Source organism: Beta vulgaris, chromosome 3 (genome assembly GCF_026745355.1).
Source record: "Beta vulgaris subsp. vulgaris cultivar EL10 chromosome 3, EL10.2, whole genome shotgun sequence".
NCBI lineage: Eukaryota > Viridiplantae > Streptophyta > Magnoliopsida > Caryophyllales > Amaranthaceae > Beta > Beta vulgaris.
Window position 1 is genome coordinate 9,679,735 of NC_079204.1, and position 23,908 is coordinate 9,703,642.

Here is a 23,908-nt window from a genome sequence, read left to right on the forward strand (position 1 = left end):
TATAACAATTACTCGATATGATTAGATATAGTTAACTGATATGATATAATAGTTAACTGATATATTGTTAGGTTCTAATACATCAACTAGATTACAACTAACAATCCACAAATAAAAATATATGAAATTTTTTAAATTTATAATTTTTTAATATTAATTTTTGTCATAAAAAATACTGAAATGCCATGATATTGGACCCTATCGAGTATGAAAATATCATTGCTCGTGAAACAAGGAAATAATAACGTTTGTGTCAGAGTTGGGGGGAGTTGGTATAATTTTTTTTTTTTTGTGATTACATCTGTATAACCAAGCTACTCTATCTATGTTAGAGATGGTTAGATGGGAGTATATATAATTATGGATAACATTTTGTTAATATTGACTAATATATTTGGTGGATTACTGCACCTATCACCAATTGGTTTTATGATGAAATACTAATAACTTTGTATGTGGTCAACCTCACCTCCTACATGAGCTTGTGTTAGGCTCAATGAAATTTATCACATCTGTTTCATGTTACCCCCAATGAAGTTTATCAAGTTTGTTTTGATTACTATGTTAATAATAAAGCTACATGATCAAATAGATGATGATTGTGTATAAAGTGTTTCACAAGTCTTTTTTTGTTTTTGTTTTGACAGAAAGTAGGCGGAAGATAAGGAAATGCCACTACTAAAGTGCCTCTAGTCTCTAGTAAGATTTGATCCTACAACCTTAAGATTGTGAGATACAAATCTTACTATCAGCACAAGTTTCACACATGTTAGATGTAATATGCAACTTTGGAAATACAAGTCTCCATCCAAAGATGCATGGTCATTTATATGAAGTTGATTCAAGATGAAGAGAAAATAAAGTAGTGTACACATGTTCTCAATACTAAAGTAAAATTCTCAATTGACATGAAACATAATATGCATGTGCAAATCATAAAATGCAGATTATTTAAAAGGGTAAAAACAATCTAAAAAACTAACAAGTTTAAAAATTAAATCAAACATGATAGAGTTTGTCTTGTAAGAGACCGCCTACTTTTAAATTAAAATTAGGCAATGACAATCATAATATTAAAAAGAGAATGGGCCTAATAGTGACTAGATTAATTTCTTTCGGTTACTAGTTTATGTTAGAAGTGTGATCAATGAGAGAACCGGATATCCACTCCAAGGCACGGAAACTACGCTTTCCTATTAGTTTAATTTCGCCCCTCTAGGATCACCGGGTTAACACGAAATAACTAATGAGATACAATGGAGAGAAACAATCCACTTAGATGATCTTCTAAGTGAATCAAAAAGAACTTGTGTTTTTGTGTTTGTGAAGAACACTCAAGAGAAGATTGCAAGTTTTCTCTTAAGCTAAGCAAGAAGTTTTGAGAGTATAGAAAATCTGATTTTTCTTCTAACCCCTCACTCATAGGAATCCCAAGGTTTATATAGGAAGAATAAACCTTTCATTGATAGTATCACATAACCCATCTTAATCACATTGACTAGAGAGGTTAATCACATAACCCCCATTTTAATCACTCATCAAAGGTCTTTAATCTACTGATTAAAGGACCTTAAAAGTCATTAAAATGATCAACAAAGCATCACAACGGATATAAAACCGTCGAGGCAACTTTTCGCATTCCAAGGCAGAAGACACGTCGCGACTCGCGAAGAAGCTCGCGAGTCGCGAGGCGCTGGTCGCGACCCGCGACGCTGTCGCGACTCGCGACGGGCCACTGGTCGCGACTCGCGACGGTTGTCGCGACTCGCGGCCAGTCTTCTGTCTCCCTTGGTTTATCAATGCGTTTTGCCACTTGATGCACTCTAGCCTTTTGCATACTAGACCTCCTCCTCTTCTAGTACATACCCTTATGAGTTTCAAACCCATTACCCTATAAATGTTCCAACAATCCTCCTCCCATTTATAGGGTAATGTTGAAAAGTTTTTCAACTTGCTATAAATCGCAAACACACATGTTCATGCATCATGGAAATATCTAACGATTGAATTTCCATTTAGTAAAAGTAATCTTTACAATAATTTAGATCATAATGATAGACAAAGCTTTGAATCATATAACCATTACAAATTATTGAAGTTACTAATACACACAAACATAAACTAGGTTCTTAAAACCTCCGACACCTATGAAGCCTTGGTGTCCATATCCATTCATAAGCATTCCAAGTCAAGCCTAGACTTGATGAAGCGGCCAAACTTCTAGCTTACATAGGTAAATCTTTCCGGACATGCTCCTACAATTGAGCACCTTATCAAAGATTTATTAAGAATAAAATTCAACCTCTTTATCATTGTAGCAACAAGCACTAACCTCGGGATGTATTAAACAAGTGCTCCCAACCTCTTAGAGAAGTACTATCCTCCTTGAATTTGAGATCTAACGTTGTATTAGACATCAAATAGAGTTTTCCTTCACCATAGGTTGATCAATAGGCTTAAGACCCATCCCTTTGTTCATTTTGTTCACTAGTTCCCTTGACAACGGTTTTGTAAACGTATCCGCCAAGTTCAAACTAGACCGAACAAAATTAATAGTTATACAACTATTCCTTATCATTTCCCGCACATAGCTATGTCTAACTCCAATGTGCCTTGACTTGCCATTGTAGACTTCACTATATGCTTTAGCTATGGTTGATGCACTATCACAATGGATAGCAAGAGGTGACATTGGTTTCACCCATAAGTCCACCTCACTCAACACATTCCTTAGCCATTCCGCTTCTTGGCAACAAGAAGCCAAAGCAATGAATTCCGATGCCATAGTGGAATCCGTTATACATGTTTGCTTCTTGGATGCCCATGAAATGGCACCTCCTCCAAGAAGAAACACCCAACCACTAGTGGATGAATAATCTTCCTTATTCGAAATCCAACTAGCATCCGAGTAACCTTCTAAGATAGAAGGTTCTCTTTTATATGTTATGACATAATCCAAGGTCTTATTCAAGTACCTTAACACTCTTCTCAATGCTTGCCAATGCAACATACTAGGATTACTAGTATACCTACTGAGCTTGCCAATAGCAAAGGCTATATCCGGCCGAGTGCTAGTCATAGCATACATCAAGCTTCCAATTAAGCTTGCATACTCCAATTGTGAAATTGGAGTACCACTACTCGGAACCAAGTGAATACTAGGATCCATAGGAGTAGCAAAATGAGTCGAATTTGACTCATTATACCTCTTGACCACTTTCTCAATATAATGAGATTGTGATAAAGAAAACGACCCTTTCCCTCTTATTATTCTAATACCTAGAATAACATCCGCTTCACCCAAATCTTTCATGGAGAAGCTAGAGGAAAGGAAGACTTTGGTCTTTTCCACTTGTTCCAAATCAGTCCCAAAAATAAGCATATCATCAACATATAAGCAAATTATAACTCCTTTACCGTTATTATCAAATTTGCTATATACACACTTATCGGACTGATTTATTTTGAACCCACTAGACAACACAACTTCATCAAATTTTTGATGCCATTGCTTAGGTGCTTGTTTAAGACCATACAAAGATCTAACTAATTTGCAAACTTTAGTTTCTTGACCTTTAACCACAAACCCTTCAGGTTGATTCATGTACACTTCCTCCTCCAATTCACCATTAAGAAAAGCAGTTTTTACATCCATTTGGTGAATTACTAGACCATGAATCGCAGCTAATGCTATCAATAGTCTAATAGTAGCTATTCTAGCTACTGGAGCATAAGTATCAAAGTAATCGATACCATATCTTTGCCTAAAACCTTGGACCACTAACCGGGCCTTATGTTTTAGTATGGTTCCATCGATTTTCTTTTTCCTTACAAAAATCCATTTACAACCTAGGGGTTTGCAACCGGGAGGTAAATTAGCTAAAATCCAAGTGTGATTACCCATTATAGAATCCATTTCATCATTCACTGCCTCTTTCCAGAAAGCAGAATCATGAGACTTCATAGCCTCATCAAAGGACCTAGGATCCTCCTCCATATTGTAACAATATGAAATTTGAGTCGAAATTGACTCCCTTGACCCTTCAACTAAATATAGTTGAAAATCCGGTCCAAAAGATTTCTCTTTTCTAATTCGTTTACTTTTCCTAATTTCCGGTGTTGTAGTATCATGATCATTTGAAATGTCATCTACAACATTGGAACTAGTACTAGGTATCATGTCCTTTGGTCTTGGAATCGATGAGAATCTAGTCTCATCAAATATTGCATCCCTTGACTCTATCACGGAGTGAATAGAGACAAAGTCATTGGGCTCAATGACATAAAACCTATAGGCTTTGCTATGTACCGCATAGCCTATAAAAATGCAATCAATTCCTTTTTCACCTAAAGTTTTCCTTTTAGGTTCCGTCAATTTGACAATTGCCCTACAACCCCATACCTTAAGGTAATTGAGATTAGGCTTTTTATTACACCAAAGTTCATAAGGGAGTCTTATTCCTTTTATTAGGAACTCGATTTAAAGTAACATGCAGTTAAAATTGCATCACCCCAAAAACCGCATTAAGACCCGAATTAGAAAGCATAGTGTTAACCATTTCTTTTAGGACCCTATTTTTCCTTTCCGCTATACCATTACTTTGAGGTGAGTATGGGGCGGTTGTTTCATGAATTACACCAATGGAACTAAAATAACTTGGATTATAATATTCACCACCCCTATCCGTTCGAAGTCTTTTAATCTTTTGATTAAGTTGGAGTTCCACTTCGATTTTAAAGGTCTTAAACTTTTCTAGTGCTTCATCTTTAGTAAATAATAAATATATGTAACAAAACCTTGAAAAATCATCAATAAAAGTTACAACATATTTCTTATTTCCTAAAGAAGGTGAACTATGAAAGTCACACAAGTCACTATGCACCAATTCAAGCAATACCGTTTGTCTAGTCACACTAGGATAAGGATTTTTTGTAATTTTATTTAGCACACAAGTGTACACTTCTCTAACTTTAAATCGAAAGGAGGTATTAACCCCATTTTAGACATGTCATATAATCTACGATAATTCACATGACATAAACGATTGTGCCATAGAGAAGAAACATCAAGCATGTAAATAGAACTAGTACCAATTTTATTATCAATACTAAATTTAAACATTCCATTACAAAAGAAACCTTGTCCAACAAAAATACCACCCTTGGAAAGTACAAATTTATCCGACTCAAAAACAACTTTAAAACCATACTTATTCAAGAGACCTCCGACACAAGATTCTTCCTAACTTCCGGTACATACACAACATCCCGGAGAGTTAAAGTCTTTCCCGAGGTTAACAACAATTCTACTTGGCCTATGCCTCTAGCCTTTACCGTAGAATCATTCCCCATATACAAGATTGGACCATCATCCAAATCTTTCAAAGACTTGAAGAAATCCTTGTTATTGCACACATGTCTAGAGGCTCCCGAATCTATCCACCAAGAATCATCAACCTGCACACACATAATTTCAGAAATCATAGCAACAAAATGCATTTCTTCAATTACATTAACATGTGCATTGTTACCTTGGTTTTGAACAACACTAGGTTGTGTGTTCTTTGTCTTCTTCTTGTTGTTAGAAGGACAATCCCTCTTAAGATGAGGACCATTGCATATCCAACAAGAGAGGGTCTTCCTCTTCTTGTTTGCAACATTGGTTTTGTTATGTTTGTTGTTGTTGTTGGATTTCTTGGTCTTACTAGACCCACCAACCTCTACCAAATTAACGGTAGATTTAGGAATACTAGGAGTAGTATCCTTAACCCCATCTTGAGCCCGGATCCCCTCTTCAATACGAAGATGAGTTCCTAATTGCTCCATGGACATGTCTTCCTTTTTATGTTTTAAAAGATGTTTTGTATCTTTCCAAGAATTTGGTAATTTGTCAATGATTGAGGCAACCGCAATTGCCTCATCCATCACCATACCATGTGATCTTATTTGGTTCAAAATATGATGAACCTCATGGAATTGCTCCATAATAGGCCGATCATTAGTCATTTTAAAAGAATTAAAATTACTAACAAGGAATTTCTTACTTGAAGCATCTTCCGAAATGTACTTGGCCTCAAGAGCATCCCAAAGTTCCTTTGCACTCTCCACATTTTGGTAGAGATCAAACAACGGGTCGGTGAGAGAGTTGAGAATATGACCACGACAAATGTAGTCATCATTCTCCCACTTGATCCTCTTCCTAGTAGTCTCAAGAGGCTCTTCCTCTCCATCTTCCGGGAGTGGTGGCATAGGAGTTGATAAACATACACCACATTCAAGGCGGTCAACAAGAAGTGCATCTTCTTTTGCCACCTCCGATAGCCCACCCCCTCAAACTTATCCAACTTTTGGAAGTTCATAGTCATGTCCTTGAGTGATTGAGCCATATCCGAAAAGAAAGAAAATTAAACTAATAGATTGTTAGAGTTTGTGATCAATGAGAGAACCGGATATCCACTCCAAGGCACGGAAACTACGCTTTCCTATTAGTTTAATTTCGCCCCTCTAGGATCACCGGGTTAACACGAAATAACTAATGAGATACAATGGAGAGAAAATCCACTTAGATGATCTTCTAAGTGAATCAAACAAGAACTTGTGTTTTTGTGTTTGTGAAGAACACTCAAGAGAAGATTGCAAGTTTTCTCTTAAGCTAAGCAAGAAGGTTTTGAGAGTATAGAAAATCTGATTTTTCTTCTAACCCCTCATCATAGGAATTCCAAGGTTTATATAGGAAGAATAAACCTTTCATTGACTAGGGAGGTTAATCACATAACCCCCATCTTAATCACATTGACTAGAGAGGTTAATCACATAACCCCCATTTTAATCACTCATCAAAGGTCTTTAATCTACTGATTAAAAGACCTTAAAAGTCATTAAAATGATCAACAAAGCATCACAACGGATATAAAACCGTCGAGGCAACTTTTCGCATTCCAAGGCAGAAGACACGTCGCGACTCGCGAAGAAGCTCGCGAGTCGCGAGGCGCTGGTCGCGACCCGCGACGACTGTCGCGACTCGCGACGGACCACTGGTCGCGACTCGCGACGGTTGTCGCGACTCGCGGCCAATCTTCTGTCTCCCTTGGTTTATCAATGCGTTTTGCCACTTGATGCACTCTAGCCTTTTGCATACTAGACCTCCTCCTCTTCTAGTACATACCCTTATGAGTTTCAAACCCATTACCCTATAAATGTTCCAACAGTTTAATCCATTTAGTGACCAGGTCTACTTTTATATTAAAATTAGACCGTCTCTTTTAATAATTTTCAAACATGATATGGCAAAGAGATCACGAGTAATATAATAGAGATGCTTTGAAGTCTATCATCATATTCATCAAACACAATTTCTAAATGTAATCCCCTGATACGTACACATTAAGGGAAATTCCTAGGAGAAAATGGCCACGGCTGCCACCAATACCAATGATCCTGATTACAATCCAACACGGCCAGAGTGGTCGACCAAAACTTGCTAACTGGTGATGAAAACAAGTTTATAAACAATAAAGTAACATTATTGATACTCAATAAGAGAATTCAAGGATTACAATAATTACTCCCTCTGTTTCAAATTATAAGGCATTTTAGCTAAAATTTTTTGTTTCAAAATACAAGGCATTTTACATTACTAATGTAAAACTAAATGCAACTTTATACTATCAAGATAAGATTATAGGTTATTTTCTATTATCAATACAATATTTAATGTAAATTTTTATTACCTATGCAAATTTAACTAAAACTAACTAAATATTCGTAAAAGTAGTTTACATGCTTATAATTTGTAACGGAGGAAGTAGTTGTCAAGAGGGAAGACTGAGAGGATGAGGCTTATTCAATCAGCAATAGCCATTAGGGAACTTACCAATTATAACCAAGTATATAGCAAGAGTGCATCTTGGAGATTTGAAGATACCGAGAGAGTATCATACATAATTACGTATCAAATCCAGGTCACTATTAAAGGGACATATAAGAAATAAGTATATCAAGGATCCTTGAGTCTAATGATATGACTTCCTTTCTTCTACATGGAAGATCAAGATTTAAACAGACCCTTCTTTGGAAAAAAAGAATGCAACTCAATTCTCATAAACTTAACTAGCGATGGCCAACAGTGCGGGTCAATCCAGCCCACCTCGTGGGCCGTGTAGGTCGGGCTTGCAAAAAGCCCGGTCCAGTCCCGCTCGAACCGTGAAATTGGTCGGTGGGTCGTGGGCAAATTTCTTGAGCCTAACCCACTAAAGCCCGCTACTAAAACCGGCCCATGAACCGGACCAGCCCAGTCCAAGTAAATATTGAACTAAATTGTGTATATTTAATCAAATTATATATATTTTAATCAAATTGCATATATTATAATTCAATAAAATTTTAAAATAATGAAATTATTCATTAATATTGATAATTGTATATATTTTAATTCATTTTAAAGTTTTGATGTAATAATAATGAATGATTTTAATGATTAAATATTTTTTTAAAAAAAATCTCATGCTGGCCCGCCAGCCCGGTCCAACCCACTTGACCCACGAACCGCTTCCCGAACTGTGAAAACCGGTAACAGACCGATGTGGGTCAAGATTTTTCAGCCCGCGAACCAGCTCGCCCAACCCATGAATTTCACAGTCCGGTCCTGGACCGTGAAATCTCAGTCCAGCCCGCTAGGGCCCAGGATCCAGCCCGCCAGGGCCCAGGATCCAGCCCGCCCAGCCTGTACCAGTGGCCATCACTAAACTTAACAACCTTTACCAATTTGACACTAATTGTTTCTCACTTTTGTTGATACCTTTTTTTATAGTATAGAAAATATTCTATCAAATATATTTTGTCTTGTCTAAGACATCAATTTCCAAACAGTGAAAACATAAAAATTGAATTTCTCTATAATTAATTAATTTAGATTGGGAAAGAGATTTATTTTCTCATACTTGGATACACATTATGTAAGGGAAGAAAAAAGAATTAATAGGATTCATTATCTCCTTTTTAAAATTCCAAACAAACTAGGTTGTAGTCCCGGACGATGCTCCGGGTTATTGATATTTTCAGGTTAAAAGTACCATCTAATATTGCATAGCTAATTGGTTAGAACTCTAGTGTATTAAGTTGAGGTCATATGGTCGAATCTTATATGAAGCATTTTTTTTTTGGAAAATGATATACATAGCCCTTAGGGCTATGTATAAGGTGGTTAAAATAGAAATAAAATATTGAATCAAGTATTTATTACCTCAATTGATGTGAAAATGTGTCTTGAATTCTTAAATTGTTTCCATTTAAAGAAATGTATTTAATGCTTATATGTAGCCCTTAGGGCTACATATATCATTACCCTTTTTTTTTTTAAATGTGCATAATAATGACATCAAGTGAAACAACTAAAGGAAGAGTGTTATGAGGAGCATAAATTTGTTTAAGAGTGCTTTTTAATATATTAGTAGAGATTCTTCCATATTTTGAAAACATTAGGAAGGAAATGTTGACTCACTCTTTTACATTAATCTATTATATATATATATATATATATATATAATATATATATATATATATATATATATATATATATCTATTAAAAAAACTAATATGAACTCGGTGTACACTAATTAGTGTGCACCCGATCCATATCACGTGAGTTTAGGATTGTGTATATTGATATGATATAAGTATGTCAAAATGATATAGTGTATGTTAAAATGATATAGTATATGTTAAGATGATATAGTGTATGTTAAAATGATATGGTGTATGTTAAAATGATATAATGTACCTATGTATAATATAATATATCTATTTTTGATATATTGTATTTGTACCTATGTATACTATAGTATATCTATTTTTGATATAGTGTATCTATTTTTGATATAGTGTATGTTTCTGTAATGCGTTTAAGTAAATATTTTCCTATAGGATATAGTGTACCTAGTTATGATATAGTGTTCCTATAGGATATAGTGTACCTAGTTACGATATAGTGTACCTCTGTATGATATAGTGTACCTAGTTATGATATAGTATATCTATTTTTGATATAGTGTACCTATGTATCATATAGTGTATCTATTCTTGATATAGTGTATCTATTTTTGATATAGTGTATGTTTTCGTAATGCGTTTAACTAAATATTTTCTAGTGAGTACTTCTTAACCGGTCACGTGCATGGGTCTGGTCCACACTATTTTTAGTGTGAACCAGGTCCATGCAAGACGGATTGTTAAAAAACACGGACAGGCAACAAGGGTTATGGTTTATCGGTTTGAATCTGAAGTAGAATCAAAATATGAGTTTGATTTGGTTGGAATACAATCCTAATTTAGTTGGGATTTGGATTGAAAAAAAAAAACTATCGAGGTAAGCTCCTATAAAACTATAAAAGCACTACCAGTACTACCTACGAGGTACAGACTACAGACTATAGAGCTTTGGTTGGGAGAAAAATAGGAGAAGTTTGTATCGAAATTCCAATCTCTACCGAATGTCAGATTACAAAGAGATGTTTTCGATGAGTCGAGAAGGAGAAAGAGAAAGAAAGAGAAAGAGGCGTGGACGTCGGTCTGATTACAAAAAGAATGGAGCTAGGAAAGAAAGACATGATCTTGAGATTTCTGAGCTGAAATTAGTTGGTAGAATGAATATTCCTCCATTTAAGTTGGGTGGAATGAATATGATGAAAGAAATTGAGGACAAAAGCAGTCTTAAATATCAACGTATGACTTGGGATTCCCTTAGAAAAAGTTTTAATGGTTTGATGAACAAGTTGAATGTTACTAATATCAACAACATTATTCCAGAATTTTTTAGTGAAAACTTGTTCAGGGGAATTGGTCTATTTTGTCGATCATGTATGAAGTCACAGATGGCATCTCCAGGTTTTACTCATGTATTTGCTGCTCTTGTTGCTTTGATCAACACTAAGTTCCTTCTAGTTGGTGATCTTCTTTTGAGGGGGATTGTATTTCAGCTTAAAAGAGCTTACAAACGAAACGACAAGCCTCAACTCATAGCTGCTGTCAAATTCATAGCACATCTTGTCAATCAGCGAGTTGCTCACGACCTTCTGGCTTTCGAATTGCTAACTATTCTATTGGACCAGCCTACTGATGATAGTGTGAAAGTTGCTGTTGATTTTGTCAAGGAATGTGGCTCTATCCTTCAAGAACTTTGTCCAAACGGTCTGTATAGTATCTTTGAGCGATTCAGAGGGATCCTGCACGAAGGCGAAATTGACAAAAGGGTTCAGTTTCTGATTGAAGACCTTTTCGCCATCAGAAAGGCTGAATTCTGTGGATATCCGGCTGTTCGGCCTGAATTGAATCTTGTGGAGCCAGAAGATCAGTTCACTCATGAGATATCACTGGAAGATGAGATAGATTCTGAGACTGATCTTGGTATATGAATCATTCTTTTTTCTTTTAAAAAAGTTATTTTCTCATTTGAATTTGCTGGTATTAACTCATCTAGCTTGTATTCAACCGAGTAGCATTATTGATATCTTGAACTTTATCTAATCATCTATATATGTGTCAAATGCAGACATTTTCATGCACGACCCTGATTTCTTCGAAAGTGAGAAATCTTATGAGGAGTGGAAGAAATGTATACTAGGAGTTGAGTCAGAAGATGAGGCTGCTTCTGATGCTCGATCTGATGAGGAAGAAGAAGACGAGGAAGAGGATGAAGATAACGAAGAGGAGCTGATGCAAATTAAAGATGAAACAGAGACTAACCTTATAAATCTTCGAAGGACGATATATCTAACAATCATGTACAGTGTTAATTTTGAAGAAGCTAGCCATAAGTTGCTAAAAATCATACTTGAACCGGGGCAAGAGGTAAGCAATCCTTCTGTAGTGAATTTGCTTTACAGCTTTTGTGTACAGCGTTAAATTATGTTCCTCAAAGATTTTCTATATACATAATATATATGTCTTGGCCTAGTGGTTAAGATTGAGGTGATGTGAACGATAGGTTACAGTTTCAAATCCCTTCTTTGTACTTTGCACCGCCTTCGTGGCTCATATGGATCAATATATATATATATATATATATATATATATATATATATATATAGTCCAATGATGCTTATTAATGTGCTAGAGCAATTAGTACTCTATTAATACTTGATCTCTCTGTAATCTGTGCCATTTCATCTGCTTGTTGCATCTCGCTTTTAGTAAAGCTGTTCTTTTCATCACCTTCTAAGTGCTCGTTGTAACTTATCATGATGTTACAAATGCAGATAGAGCTGTGTATAATGCTGTTGGAGTGCTGCAGACAAGAGAGGAAATATCTCAGATATTATGGTCTATTAGGCCAACGCCTTTGTATGCTTAACAAAGTACATCAGGAGAATTTCGAGAAGTGCTTTGTTCAACAGTACTCGATGATTCATCGCCTTGAGACAAACCAGTTACGCAATGTGGCCAAATTCTTTGCTCATTTGCTGGGCACTGATGCTCTTCCTTGGCGCGTATTAGCTTACATACGTCTGACAGAGGAGGATACTACTTCTTCGTCCCGTATCTTCATCAAGATCCTCTTCCAGGTATCTAGAAAGTAGTTTTTCACTAATTAGGTTGATATATGATTTTAGTTTTGCTTGCTTCTTGGTACAACGACTAGTATGTTTATGTTGAATCTGATAAATGCAGGAATTGTCTGAGCATCTAAAAATCCGCCTACTCAATGAACGACTTAATGATCCAACAATGGTGGGACAATTCGAGTCAATACTCCCACGAGATAATCCTGAAAACACACGCTTCTCTATTAACTTCTTCACTTCTATTGGTCTAGGAGGTATAATAACAGAGAACTTGATATAAATGTCCAAATCAAAAATTCTCAATACTAAAGTAAAATTCTCAATTGAACATGAAACATAATATGCATGTGCAAATCAAAAAATGCAGATTATTTAAAAGGGCAAAAAAGAATCTAAAAAACTAACAAGTTTAAAAATTAAATCAAACATGATATTGCAAAGAGATCACGAGTAATATAATAGAGATGCTTTGAAGTCTATCATCATATTCATTACACCTAGGTAACTATTTCATGGCAATGATGGTAAATTTTGTTACTTTGTTGTGAGATCAACGTTGCATTACTCTTGAATATATCAAACCTTCCAAATATATAAGAAAGGGATCTATTGCATGTGTAATTTGCTGTGATGATTTTCTGACAACAACTCAGATCATTCACCAAAATTTCCTTGAAAATAGCATCAAAAATTTGAATGTGACAAGATTTAGTTATCTTATCAATGCAATCTCCCAGAAATCTGTAATAACCAGGCCTTGGCTCAGGTGGTAGAGTTGAGTTGAACCATGGATCAGTAGGAGCTGGTTTAGCAAAACTCTCAGATGCATTTACCATGATAATACATCTTAGTACAAAAGTGAGGACCATAATTTGAGTGAATACCATTATTTTGGATGATGTTTCTTTTTCCTTGGAAAATATGTTAAGAAAAGACATTATTTTGGATGATAGTAGCATAAAGATTTGGAGCAATTTTTTATTTATAGGACATAAGAGTGTTTTAGCTACTTCATGTGTTTAAGATTTGCATTTAGTGTACAAGCTAAGATGCTCATATTCACATAATACGTTTTTCTTGATTAGTCACAATGACTAGTCAAAATGAGTGTATTAAGTTACTATTGTAAATGTGTTTTATTTTAGATTCCTTTTATGTAACTTAAACTTGTAACGGTTTTGTGTTATTATCTAATATTAGAGGTTGAAAACAAAATTGACTGTTAGATTCCATTATCAATTGCGGCTATATTATCGATCGTTTTCGCTAACAACTTCTCCAAAGAAATCATATATCCAATTTCTTGTCTCATCTCGTATCTCACTTCTGTCCGAATTTGTCACTTCATCAACCTAAATTTAATTAGTACCTTCTTTCATTTGAGCTGGTTTATGTTAGTGTTACTATTCATGTGCTTGAATATTAAAAGCTTGGAGTATATAATGCTTGATTTACATGCACTTTTTTTTGGTTTGTTTGTTTGGGCATAAGAGGTGACAAATGGGGCCAGTATTGAGTTTTTTAGTTCAAATTTAATTCTGGGTGTATAAGTTATATTTCAAACTTGTTCTGTTCACATTTTTTTCATTCGTTATTATCATAAATAAGTTCAGATAAGATAAAAACTAAGGGCTTGTTCTCTTCGGCATAAAACAGTTGAACTGAACTGAACTGAATTGAACTGAACTGAACTGATCTGAACTGAACTGAATTGAACTGAACTGAAATGAATAGTGATATGTGAGAGTAAAAGTATTGTCAAGAGCTGAACTGAACTGAACTGGTCTGAACTGAACTGATCTGAACTGAACTGAATTGAACTGAACTGAACTGAATTGAACTGAACTGAACTGAACTGAATTGAATGGAACTGAACTGAAAATAAGCTCGGGAGAACAGGCCCTAAAGAGGTTAATAAGTTCAGTTAAATTGAACTAAGTTCAATTCAGCAAAAATAAGGTAACAATCTCACAAAATAAGATCTAATAACTTTAGATTAATTCAGATAAGTTATACTAATAAGTATAGATAAGTTCAAATTAGTTAGAATTAGCAAAATTAAATTAAATAGAACAAGATAGGTCTATAACCTATTTTCTAAAAACTCTTGTCAATTTCCATCAATTAGTTTCTTTTGGAACGGGTCAGTTCAAGTTGAGATATTCGATTAGTATTAAAATCAGGTTACCTAGTCTTGTGCCAATAAAGATTTGGGTATGTTAAGTTCGAGTTAGATAATACAAATCAAGCTGATTTTGCCAAATCCACATGAAACAAGAAGCCTAAAAGATGCCCAAAGTAAGTTGTCAGGAACTCAGGATGATAGATCATACTATCGACTTCGTATTCGTTGACAATATGAAATCATGAGCTAAGTAATCAAATGACCCCCATATAAGTAACCTTAATTGACAAATTATGTTATCGGATTTTCGCAATTCTTTGGCCAATTGTCTTTCACCACAGTATTTTTTATTTTTTGATTCAGTAATTAACTGGCCAAGTAAGCTCAGCCCTCATGAATTAGGGGGTAGCAAGGGATCCCAACCCATAAGGAAACTTTCAAAGATTGGAAAGTGGAATTTAAATATCCACACAAACACCCCAAATTTGGGATTTATGAGAGTCGGACTCCCGACCATGAGGTTAGGAGGTGGGAGCTCCAACCATTAGGCTCCCACGTGATTCTCACGCGGCTTACACTATAATTAATACTTCAACATTCTTAATATCAAGATATTCACAACTGCATAGTAGAACTCCTAGTTATCCCATAGGTAGAATTTTAAGGATTTATTGCTGTACAACCCATCCATGACACGAAAACTCCTAACAAAATACCAAAAGGAAGAGTGGGAAACCGGGAAAAAAAAAACCGAATTTCTTATATACCTCAACCAAACAACCCCTAAATCTTTTTTCTACTAACTATTCTTGGAACAAGTGGAAGTTGTACTTGTTAGCTAAGCATGCTTGAAGTATCACAAATCAGTCATTTTTAGGCTCGAAATTGGGCTGAACAGGCTCCGATATCGTAGTCCATGAATCATCAGATTTAGGTGTCCCAACCGGGCTGCTGATGTTAATGTCACCTACCCCTCTCATGACTTTGACGATTGGGCTAGAAAACGGGTTTTCATTTGGGCTATTCCAGCTGCAATCGTTTTCACCTTCCTCTCGTGGTACCTCCACCATTGGGCTAAGCTCTGGGATGCAATCCACTTCAGGGAGCCCAGCCTTCAGACCCTCCACCAATTTATCAAAGTAGTTTTTTGACACTCTGTGTTTCCAAACCAAAGTTATATCGACAAAAAGAAAAACACTGGTTTAATAAATCACCAAGAAATCAGCAACAACCATGATAAAAACAAGGCAGATATAATCTCGTTAGAGATATAAATAGGAAAAATATCATAAGTGATGAAGGGTACTTGAAAAAACATATGTTGCATGTATTGTGGAACGGATGTAGTAAATGATTCTTGTTTATGCTTGAAAATATTGTCATAATACAATTTTGGGATTGGTCACATTTTCAAATATAGAAAGAGTATCAGACATACCCCACTTTTATGGAGGTGGGACAATATGGCAAATAAAACTGGGTGAAGTGAGTATACCTGGTGAGCGTAACTATCTTCTTTCGGGATTCTACGTACTCCATATAGGGAACCTTTGCATATAGCATTTCTTGGAGCTCCTCAACAAGTTTATAAAGTTCCATCACAAGACTTGTTGCATATTCTGAAACACAATCATCTCAACTAAGTTTTTTCTTTTCCTAAAAAGATATCTCAATTAAAGGTATAACCGTATAACTTCCATATAATAGTTAGGCAACCAGAAAACGACATAAAGTCTATTGTGCCCTCACTCTCTCCTCCCATAACCAAACACCTAACTCTAATTTAGTTCATAAAGGTCATTGCATTATGTTACCCGTATCCAAGTCCCCAACCCGGCTATTTTATGAAAAATTTCCATGATTTTAGCCCCGAATGAAGGGTATAAACATCCATACCTATGCCAACGCGTCAAGGATCCAACAATGGTACTTGAAGTAAAATGAAGAATCCAAGTAACATGTGCAAATAAACTATTTCAAAGATAATGACGGAAAATAGGTATACCTTGCAAATACTCAAAGAGCTGCTTCTTGGCGTTCTCATTCTCAGGCAAAAAATATCCATATACATGTGTGTATTTAAGGACTTGCCAACATTCAGCAACCTAACAAAAACCATGGAACAAAATCTTGAATTCATAATCCACCTTACTAGCAGTGTGCAAAGTTTGGAAAGTGTCAGCATAGTTTATAAGTATTATCTCATTGCATCAATAAAATTACTTACTTGTAGTAATGCTTCAACAAGAAACCCAAGCACTTCTGGAGAAATTCCAAAAATGCCAGACAAAAGATCAAGCTGAGAAAAACAAAAAAAAAATATATAGAAACTATTAGTTATCATTATTTTCAGAATTTAGTTTGTTTTCAACTTAGGTTTGTTGAGTTGGGAGTTTTTTCATTTTCCTCCGTTTATCTGTCAATAATGGATGGTATAATAACTTGATTTTTCGAACCCTTGCCTCTATTATTCGTGTCGACACTTTTAGCTGGTAAAACAAAGGTAAACGGAGTTCAAACTTGATTTATACTGAATAAAATTCAGTTCAAGATACTTCCTTTTTGAACCAAACGCAACCTTAAATAAAATAGATGCACGACATGCTAAGAATCCCTACCTCTCCATTCTGTAGCTGCTTCAAACTTGTAAGCGCCTTTTCCCTAGACTGCAAGGATGAGATTAAGCATAGCATAACTTCCATGTATCTTGTAGGCATGTATACCTCCTATTCTTAATAATATACACACTTCTCAATTGGAACAAGGTAAAAGTACCTCCATTTCCTCTAGGCGTTATTGAAAAGAAATAGATTCGGCGAATACAAGAAAGGAGGAAGAAAAAAGGAAATAAACAAAGCAAATATCAAACAACAGGGAATTTTCACCATATACTCTGAGGTTTAAGGAAATTTACCATTTAACGATAGCTTTTCAATAATGCACCATATACCATTGAGTTTTAAATCTTTTCCCTAATTACCTTTCACGATGGATAAATGGAATCCTATATTAGCAAGTGAAGACAAATTGATTCCCAAACATATGAAATAGTGACAGCAAGTTGAAAACACAGTTGTCAGAGCTCCAGAAACATAAACAAAACTATGCAACAGTTAACATCCTTAATAGTTTGTTTCAATAGGAACCTATGGAGGGAATGGCAGAGACTTGTCCCTTATTTGGATATAACATGGGGACAAAGGAAGGGGATCGTGAGGGTTCATTTTCTTTCCCCTCTTAATAAATCAAATCGTTCCCGTACAAGCGCACGCTTCCCTCACCTTCCAATCCTTCCCATTCTCTCTTCTTCCCTTCCCCATCTTTCTCTTCATCATTGCTATCCAAACAAAGTGTATGTCATTAAAACGTGATTGGTGAATTAAGCAAAACGTCAAGGTTACATGATACATTTTTGAAAAGTTAAGCGTATATGGTATTTTTTTTTTGCAATTTGGGGGTATATGGTGAAAATCCCCCCCCCCCCCCTCCCAACAAAAAAAGGCCAATAAGAATAAGTGTGTAGATTATGAAGCAATTGTGGTAGTATTATTGTTTTAATTTGTCGACTAAATTGTCTTAGTAAAAATATTTTTCGTATAATACCGAACCACAGGTCGCCCATCCTTCATAATAGTCATTATATCTCTCGAGGGGATTCTTGACTGGTTCTATAAAAGCATCCTGAAAAAAAGGAGACCAGCAATATTAGAAGTTGACAAAAGCTAAGCCATACGGCAAAATGCATAACCAAAAGGTCCAAAACTTACTACATAGCCTGTACAATTATGCTCCCAAGCCAAAGAATCATCACCACACAATCTGAAAAGCATGACCAATCCAATGTCACAATAAGAAAAGTTCACCAGATACTACATCCGTCCCAAACAAGTTTGGAATTTTTTTTTCCATGGTCAAAATTTATCAACATCTATCACCATAATTTTACTCTAGTATATAAAACATATACTATTATAGTATTAGATGTATGTTGTTATATTTATTTCTATGTATATCTTCACAATAACAACACTTTATATATTCAGTAACACGTAGACTAAAGATAATATGGTCACATGTGAAAAAGCAAAGATAGGAACTAATTTGTGTAAATAATATTTGTAGAACAAGGGCATAGATATACAAAGTTACCTGCAAAATTGAAATTCGCAGACGGGACAAATTACATATTTACTGGATGATGCCAACTCAAATGGAGACTTGCAATCTTGACATGTGATTGTATTTGCTAACACCCTAAGAGTACACACAGAGATATCGTCAAACGCAACTTTGAGAAATTTTATTACTCAAGATGACGAGATGCTATGAGAACGAAATCATCATTACCAATTTTCTGACTGGATAACGCTTTGCGACGTCCATTCAGTAAGCGTACCACAATCAACAGGTTCATGCGCTTCTCTGGAACACTGCATGATTAACATCCATTACAAAAACTCCATACATTGTTTTGCTATTCTTAGTGAGTTTGCCTCAGATTTTCTTTTCAGTGAGTACAGCTAATTAAATCAGTCTAGGCAACAAAATGTGAAAAATAAACAGACTTCAATCCGCAAAAAAAAAAAGAAAAACCTTTTGTTAAAAAAAAGATGAGCCTGAAAATTGATCTTTGGCTAAACAAAAAGTCTGTAGTTGAAAATGACTTATTAATCATTATTTAAAACCTGAAAATTGATCTTTAGCTAAAAACGAAAAAAAGGAGAGGTTTTGTTCAAAAATAATAAAACAAAACATATGGTTCCAACAACATGAAACATACATATATAAGCTCTATCCGTTTCAAAAATATAAGGCATGCACACTTCTTGAGAATTTGCTTTAACCACTAATATATCCTTTAATATGATCGATTAAAATCATACCATTAGATTTATCTTTGAAAAAATAATATTACAATATTCTTTTCCTATAAATTTTATTAATATGCATATTGCATAAAAAATTAGAGAGTGATTAACGGTCAAGGTTTGACCTTGAATAATGTTTGTCTTGTGTAAAAGATGGATGGAGTGTGTATGAAAGAAATGAAGTTTCAGAAGTCAGGAAAAATCTTACACTCCAGCAGAAACTATGTAAGCATTGGCAAGTGACATTGCCTTCCCCACAATAACAAAACAATACAGCGTAGTTGCAATCAGGAGCAGGACACCATTTTGCCTGAGAAACATAAAAATGGTTACGTTAACATAGGAGTAACACAAATTTAGGAAAACAATTCAATAGCAAAAATAACTAGTCTTATATGAAAAAGTTAAGTGGCATTTACCATACCTTACGGTTCCTAGCAAGATAAGATCTAAGAAGGTGATTTTCAAATTTCTCTTTATCATCCTTGGATGAAAGAAGTTCTATCAAGTAGAGGCCCACAGCAGCATCACAAGATTGTTCAGGGCATCGCAATGTCAAACATCGAGGACCATCATTGATTGCTTCACTTATGTACTCTGAAAGAAGGGAAGATAAGTATATGATTTGTGAGACAAGCCAATATATCCTATCTTAGTTGGACTTGGGTACTCTCGTAGACACAAATACATGTCCTAAGTGTTTGACTCGGCTATACCATAGACAATGTCCACGACTTCAACCCACAATGCATGTTGTGTCAAAGTGTCGGAGATCTGACACGGGTGTTTGAGTTTGGATGAGGAGTTCAAGGATCATAGAATGAAAGTAAAAGCAGCCTAATATGCTCACACCTAACATAATGATCTAATCAAATGCAATACAACGCGCTTGGAGACACCAAGTCGAAGAAAATTATGAAGTTTCATAGCTAAACAAATCATGACGCCTCAAGTAAAGCAAAATTTCCAATAAAAAGTTATTTGACCTTTCCAGCAAGAATGGCAGATTTGATGACCACAAGAAACCGAATACATCAAATAGCTCGGAAAATCCACATGACATATTCTGCAAGCAATCTGCAAAGAGCAAATGCAATGCATTACCAATATTAAGAAAATAAGATGGTCCAGAATAAAAGATAAATTATGAACAAATCATGTTGATGGAGTTGCTTACTTGAGCTGCATTAGCTGGGGTTTCGGAAACAGGTCTAAACAGACCAACTGCCCTGCGGACCTTCTCTTCACATGCCAACCATTCATCATTGGTTCGATTGACAGTCCTTCAAAAAATGCACCATGTTTTTGTTATAGAAAATATTTCCTAAGTTCCTAAACTCTGGCCAATTCCAACAGAAGAACAGAATAACCCAGCATTATGCTTATATTTTTCTTGTAATAAAGATGTTTAGTTTGTTTCTATTTGCTAGTTAATCAAGTAGATTTAGCGAGAAAGCCTTTCCTAGAAGTTAGTAGGACACCTAATTTGATTTAACCATTAGGTGACAAAGCATCATGAGGAAACTGCAATGCCCTTACTCTTTCCTTTATCTCATCCCGAAGTAAGTACAAATAGGTAAACATATACCTTGTTAGATAACTTGGAAGCTATATAAGAAGGCTGGCTAGAGATTTATTAAAAACTCTAGCCCCACTAAGCTCATAATGAGAATGTTTTAACTTCTTTTTTTATTATTCATGTATTCTAAATTCTCATAATGTATATTTGAGGGAGGAGCCGTATATGGTGAACGTTTCACATACGATTCTCGAATATCATTTCTTCTTAACTCTCCCCACCCAAGAAAAGAGGCAACAAAAAGAAGCAAAGAACAAATCATTACCATTTAAAATGGTGGAGAAGAATCGCAGCTTCATTTTTTGACAATAAAAGGACAGTAGCCACCTTAGTAATTTTGTTTTCCAGCCGTTGACGAACATCAGCTTTGCTCAATATAGTGTAATTCATCTAAAACAATGCAAAAAAGAAAACAGTAAAAAAGTTAGGTTAGGAGAGGCCTCTAACTTGGTCAAAGGCACAACAAGATTACATCCACTGCTGCAAATATTGTACATCATATATACTGCCTCCATTTCTTTTTACTTGCAACGGTTTGACTTTTACACTATTCACCAACTCTACTTACTTTATCTTGAGTGATTTATATTTAAGGAAAAATAAATCCATGTGGGATCATGTTAGATTTGTCTCAATGTATATTTTCCGAATATCTACTTCACATAATTTTTAATTACCGGTAATTAAAGATATTAATGGTTGAAGTTATGCATTGATAAGTGTAAAAGTCAAATAGTTGCAAGCAAATGAAAAGAAACTAAGTAAGTATATCTATTAATATAAAAAATAGTATATCGGGTCCAAAATTTTGGGTATTGTGGGGTCGCCTATGTCGCACATGCTCGGCGCCGCCTCGGCTTCCACTCAATATGACCTAGTGTTTTGAGAAGTTATTTTAACAAAAAATGCCACTAAGGCATGCCTAATCACATATCAGCATTCTTTACCCTAAAAATACATATATATTCATCTATATTATGAAGTACAGTATATGATAAATCTTCAAGAGTTCTTGAAGAATTTGGTGTCCACTAGAAATATTTTAAATGCCCTTCATTTTTTTTGAAAATATATTACAATTATGACTATTATAAAAAAATTTATAACTTGGAGCACGCATTGCATGCAATTGAATCGAGTTACCGTTAGAAGTTAGAACAACGCATTACCATGAAGGTGTCGTAAAACTTTCTAAAACATACCAAATAACTACTCATTCCCTCGTAGGTACTCCATGGCTTGCAATAACTCCTTGGCTTGGAATAACACTTGTTTCATGACCAAAATCTCATTACTCGACATGGAAAAGAATTCTCCATCTCTTTGTACATAATTTCCTCCGAAATTTTTCCTCCACCCTCTCCTCCCCTCCCCATCTCGATTTCCCCTTCTTAGCTTTTCCATCAAATCAATAAGACAAAACTAATATTCATTTGTATTCTCCATAATTTTTTTTTCTGTTAAGATAGATGGTAACTTAGGTAGAACGAGGAAAACATAACCTAAACTAAATATAATTTTATCAAATACTACCTCTGTTTTTATTTAGTTGCAACGTTTTGACTTTCACGCTTGCCAATGTACAATTTCAAATCGTTTTATCTCTAATTGTATGTAAGTAAAAATTATAAAAATTTTATATTATGAAAGCTTACATCGAAACGAATCAAACAAGACCACACATGACTATGTTTTGTTTAACATATAAATCAATAAATGTGGTCAAATAAGAGAACATGAATAGTGCAATTTGTCAAACGTTGCAACTAAAAAAGAACGGAGGTAGTATTATCTCAAGATAGGATTATATAGGTAAACATTTCTACATAGATAAATCCTAAATCTATCTTAACATTTTTCCATCAAACCAAATATACCCATGGTAATGCTAATTTATCCTAAAATGTCCACTTTCCTTCTTGAATTTTCATTCCCATCCAATACCACCTTGTAGGTGGTAATGAAAATTGCTTCCTTTTGGAGACAAAAACACAAGTTTAGGGGTGAGATTGGTTGTCCATAGAGAAAAAATGTCTCCCCATGAAAATTTTAAGGTTACTTCCCTAATAAAATTACACTTAAAATATATTCCCATTATCGCAATTTATTAACGACTACCAACTGGCCGTTAGTTTATTAGGTGATAAACGTTCTAATGAGGCATCAAAGGTTCTAATGTCTAAAACAGTCAACCAATAAGATAACTTATTATTGTACCCATTTCTAAAACAAGCCATCAAACATAAATAAAATTTTGATTTCTTTAAACTGACTAGAAAAAAAAACAAGCTTTTTATTATTTTAATTACCTTCTTATTATGCTCCAAAGAAGTAAAAGACGAACATTCAGATTCTTCTTGATCAACCATCTCAACATCATCTCCCCAAGCGAATTCACGATCAAGAAATTCGATGAATTCCCAGTCATCTTCAATATTAGCCCCTATTTTCCCAAATACAAAAAATAAAAAACAAAAACAGGGTATTTCAGAATTACGGAAAACAAAAAGGTAATTTAGAAAAAGAATGATTAAAAGAGTAAATAAATAAAAGAAAGAGTTTGTTACTTTGGTGATCATCTAAAGAAAGCAATCTAGAGAAGACTCTATGAAGTAAATTAGGGTTAGAAGGTAGAAATGAGCGGAAATTAGGCATGATTATTTTGTTTTGGATAGTTTGATTGTATCTAGGATGTAAAGCAGAGAAGAAGCAGAGGAAGTTAGGAGAGAGAAAGTGGGAGAAGAAGTGTCAATAGACAATAGACTGAGTTTAAAAGAGT

General features: G+C 34.9%; 2 protein-coding genes across 2 annotated transcripts; one reads left to right on the forward strand and one right to left on the reverse strand.

Annotated features, from left to right (window-relative positions):
* The first annotated feature begins 10,487 nt into the window (after positions 1-10,487).
* On the forward strand, positions 10,488-12,837 carry LOC125495471 (uncharacterized). Its single transcript, XM_048640200.1, has 4 exons — positions 10,488-11,400; positions 11,546-11,844; positions 12,252-12,557; positions 12,664-12,837. Exons 1-4 carry the CDS (start codon positions 10,488-10,490, stop codon positions 12,835-12,837), a joined length of 1,692 nt encoding a protein of 563 aa, XP_048496157.1.
* A 2,417-nt stretch (positions 12,838-15,254) lies between these two features.
* LOC104906442 (probable E3 ubiquitin-protein ligase ARI8) lies at positions 15,255-23,908 on the reverse strand. Its single transcript, XM_010695192.4, has 16 exons — positions 23,697-23,908; positions 23,439-23,572; positions 21,395-21,519; positions 20,728-20,833; positions 20,537-20,627; positions 19,975-20,147; positions 19,759-19,860; positions 19,030-19,112; positions 18,832-18,936; positions 18,450-18,501; positions 18,286-18,363; positions 17,301-17,348; positions 16,910-16,981; positions 16,688-16,787; positions 16,178-16,301; positions 15,255-15,837 (listed from the first exon to the last, which is right to left on the reverse strand). Exons 1-16 carry the CDS (start codon positions 23,782-23,784, stop codon positions 15,546-15,548), a joined length of 1,773 nt encoding a protein of 590 aa, XP_010693494.2. The 5' UTR covers positions 23,785-23,908; the 3' UTR covers positions 15,255-15,545.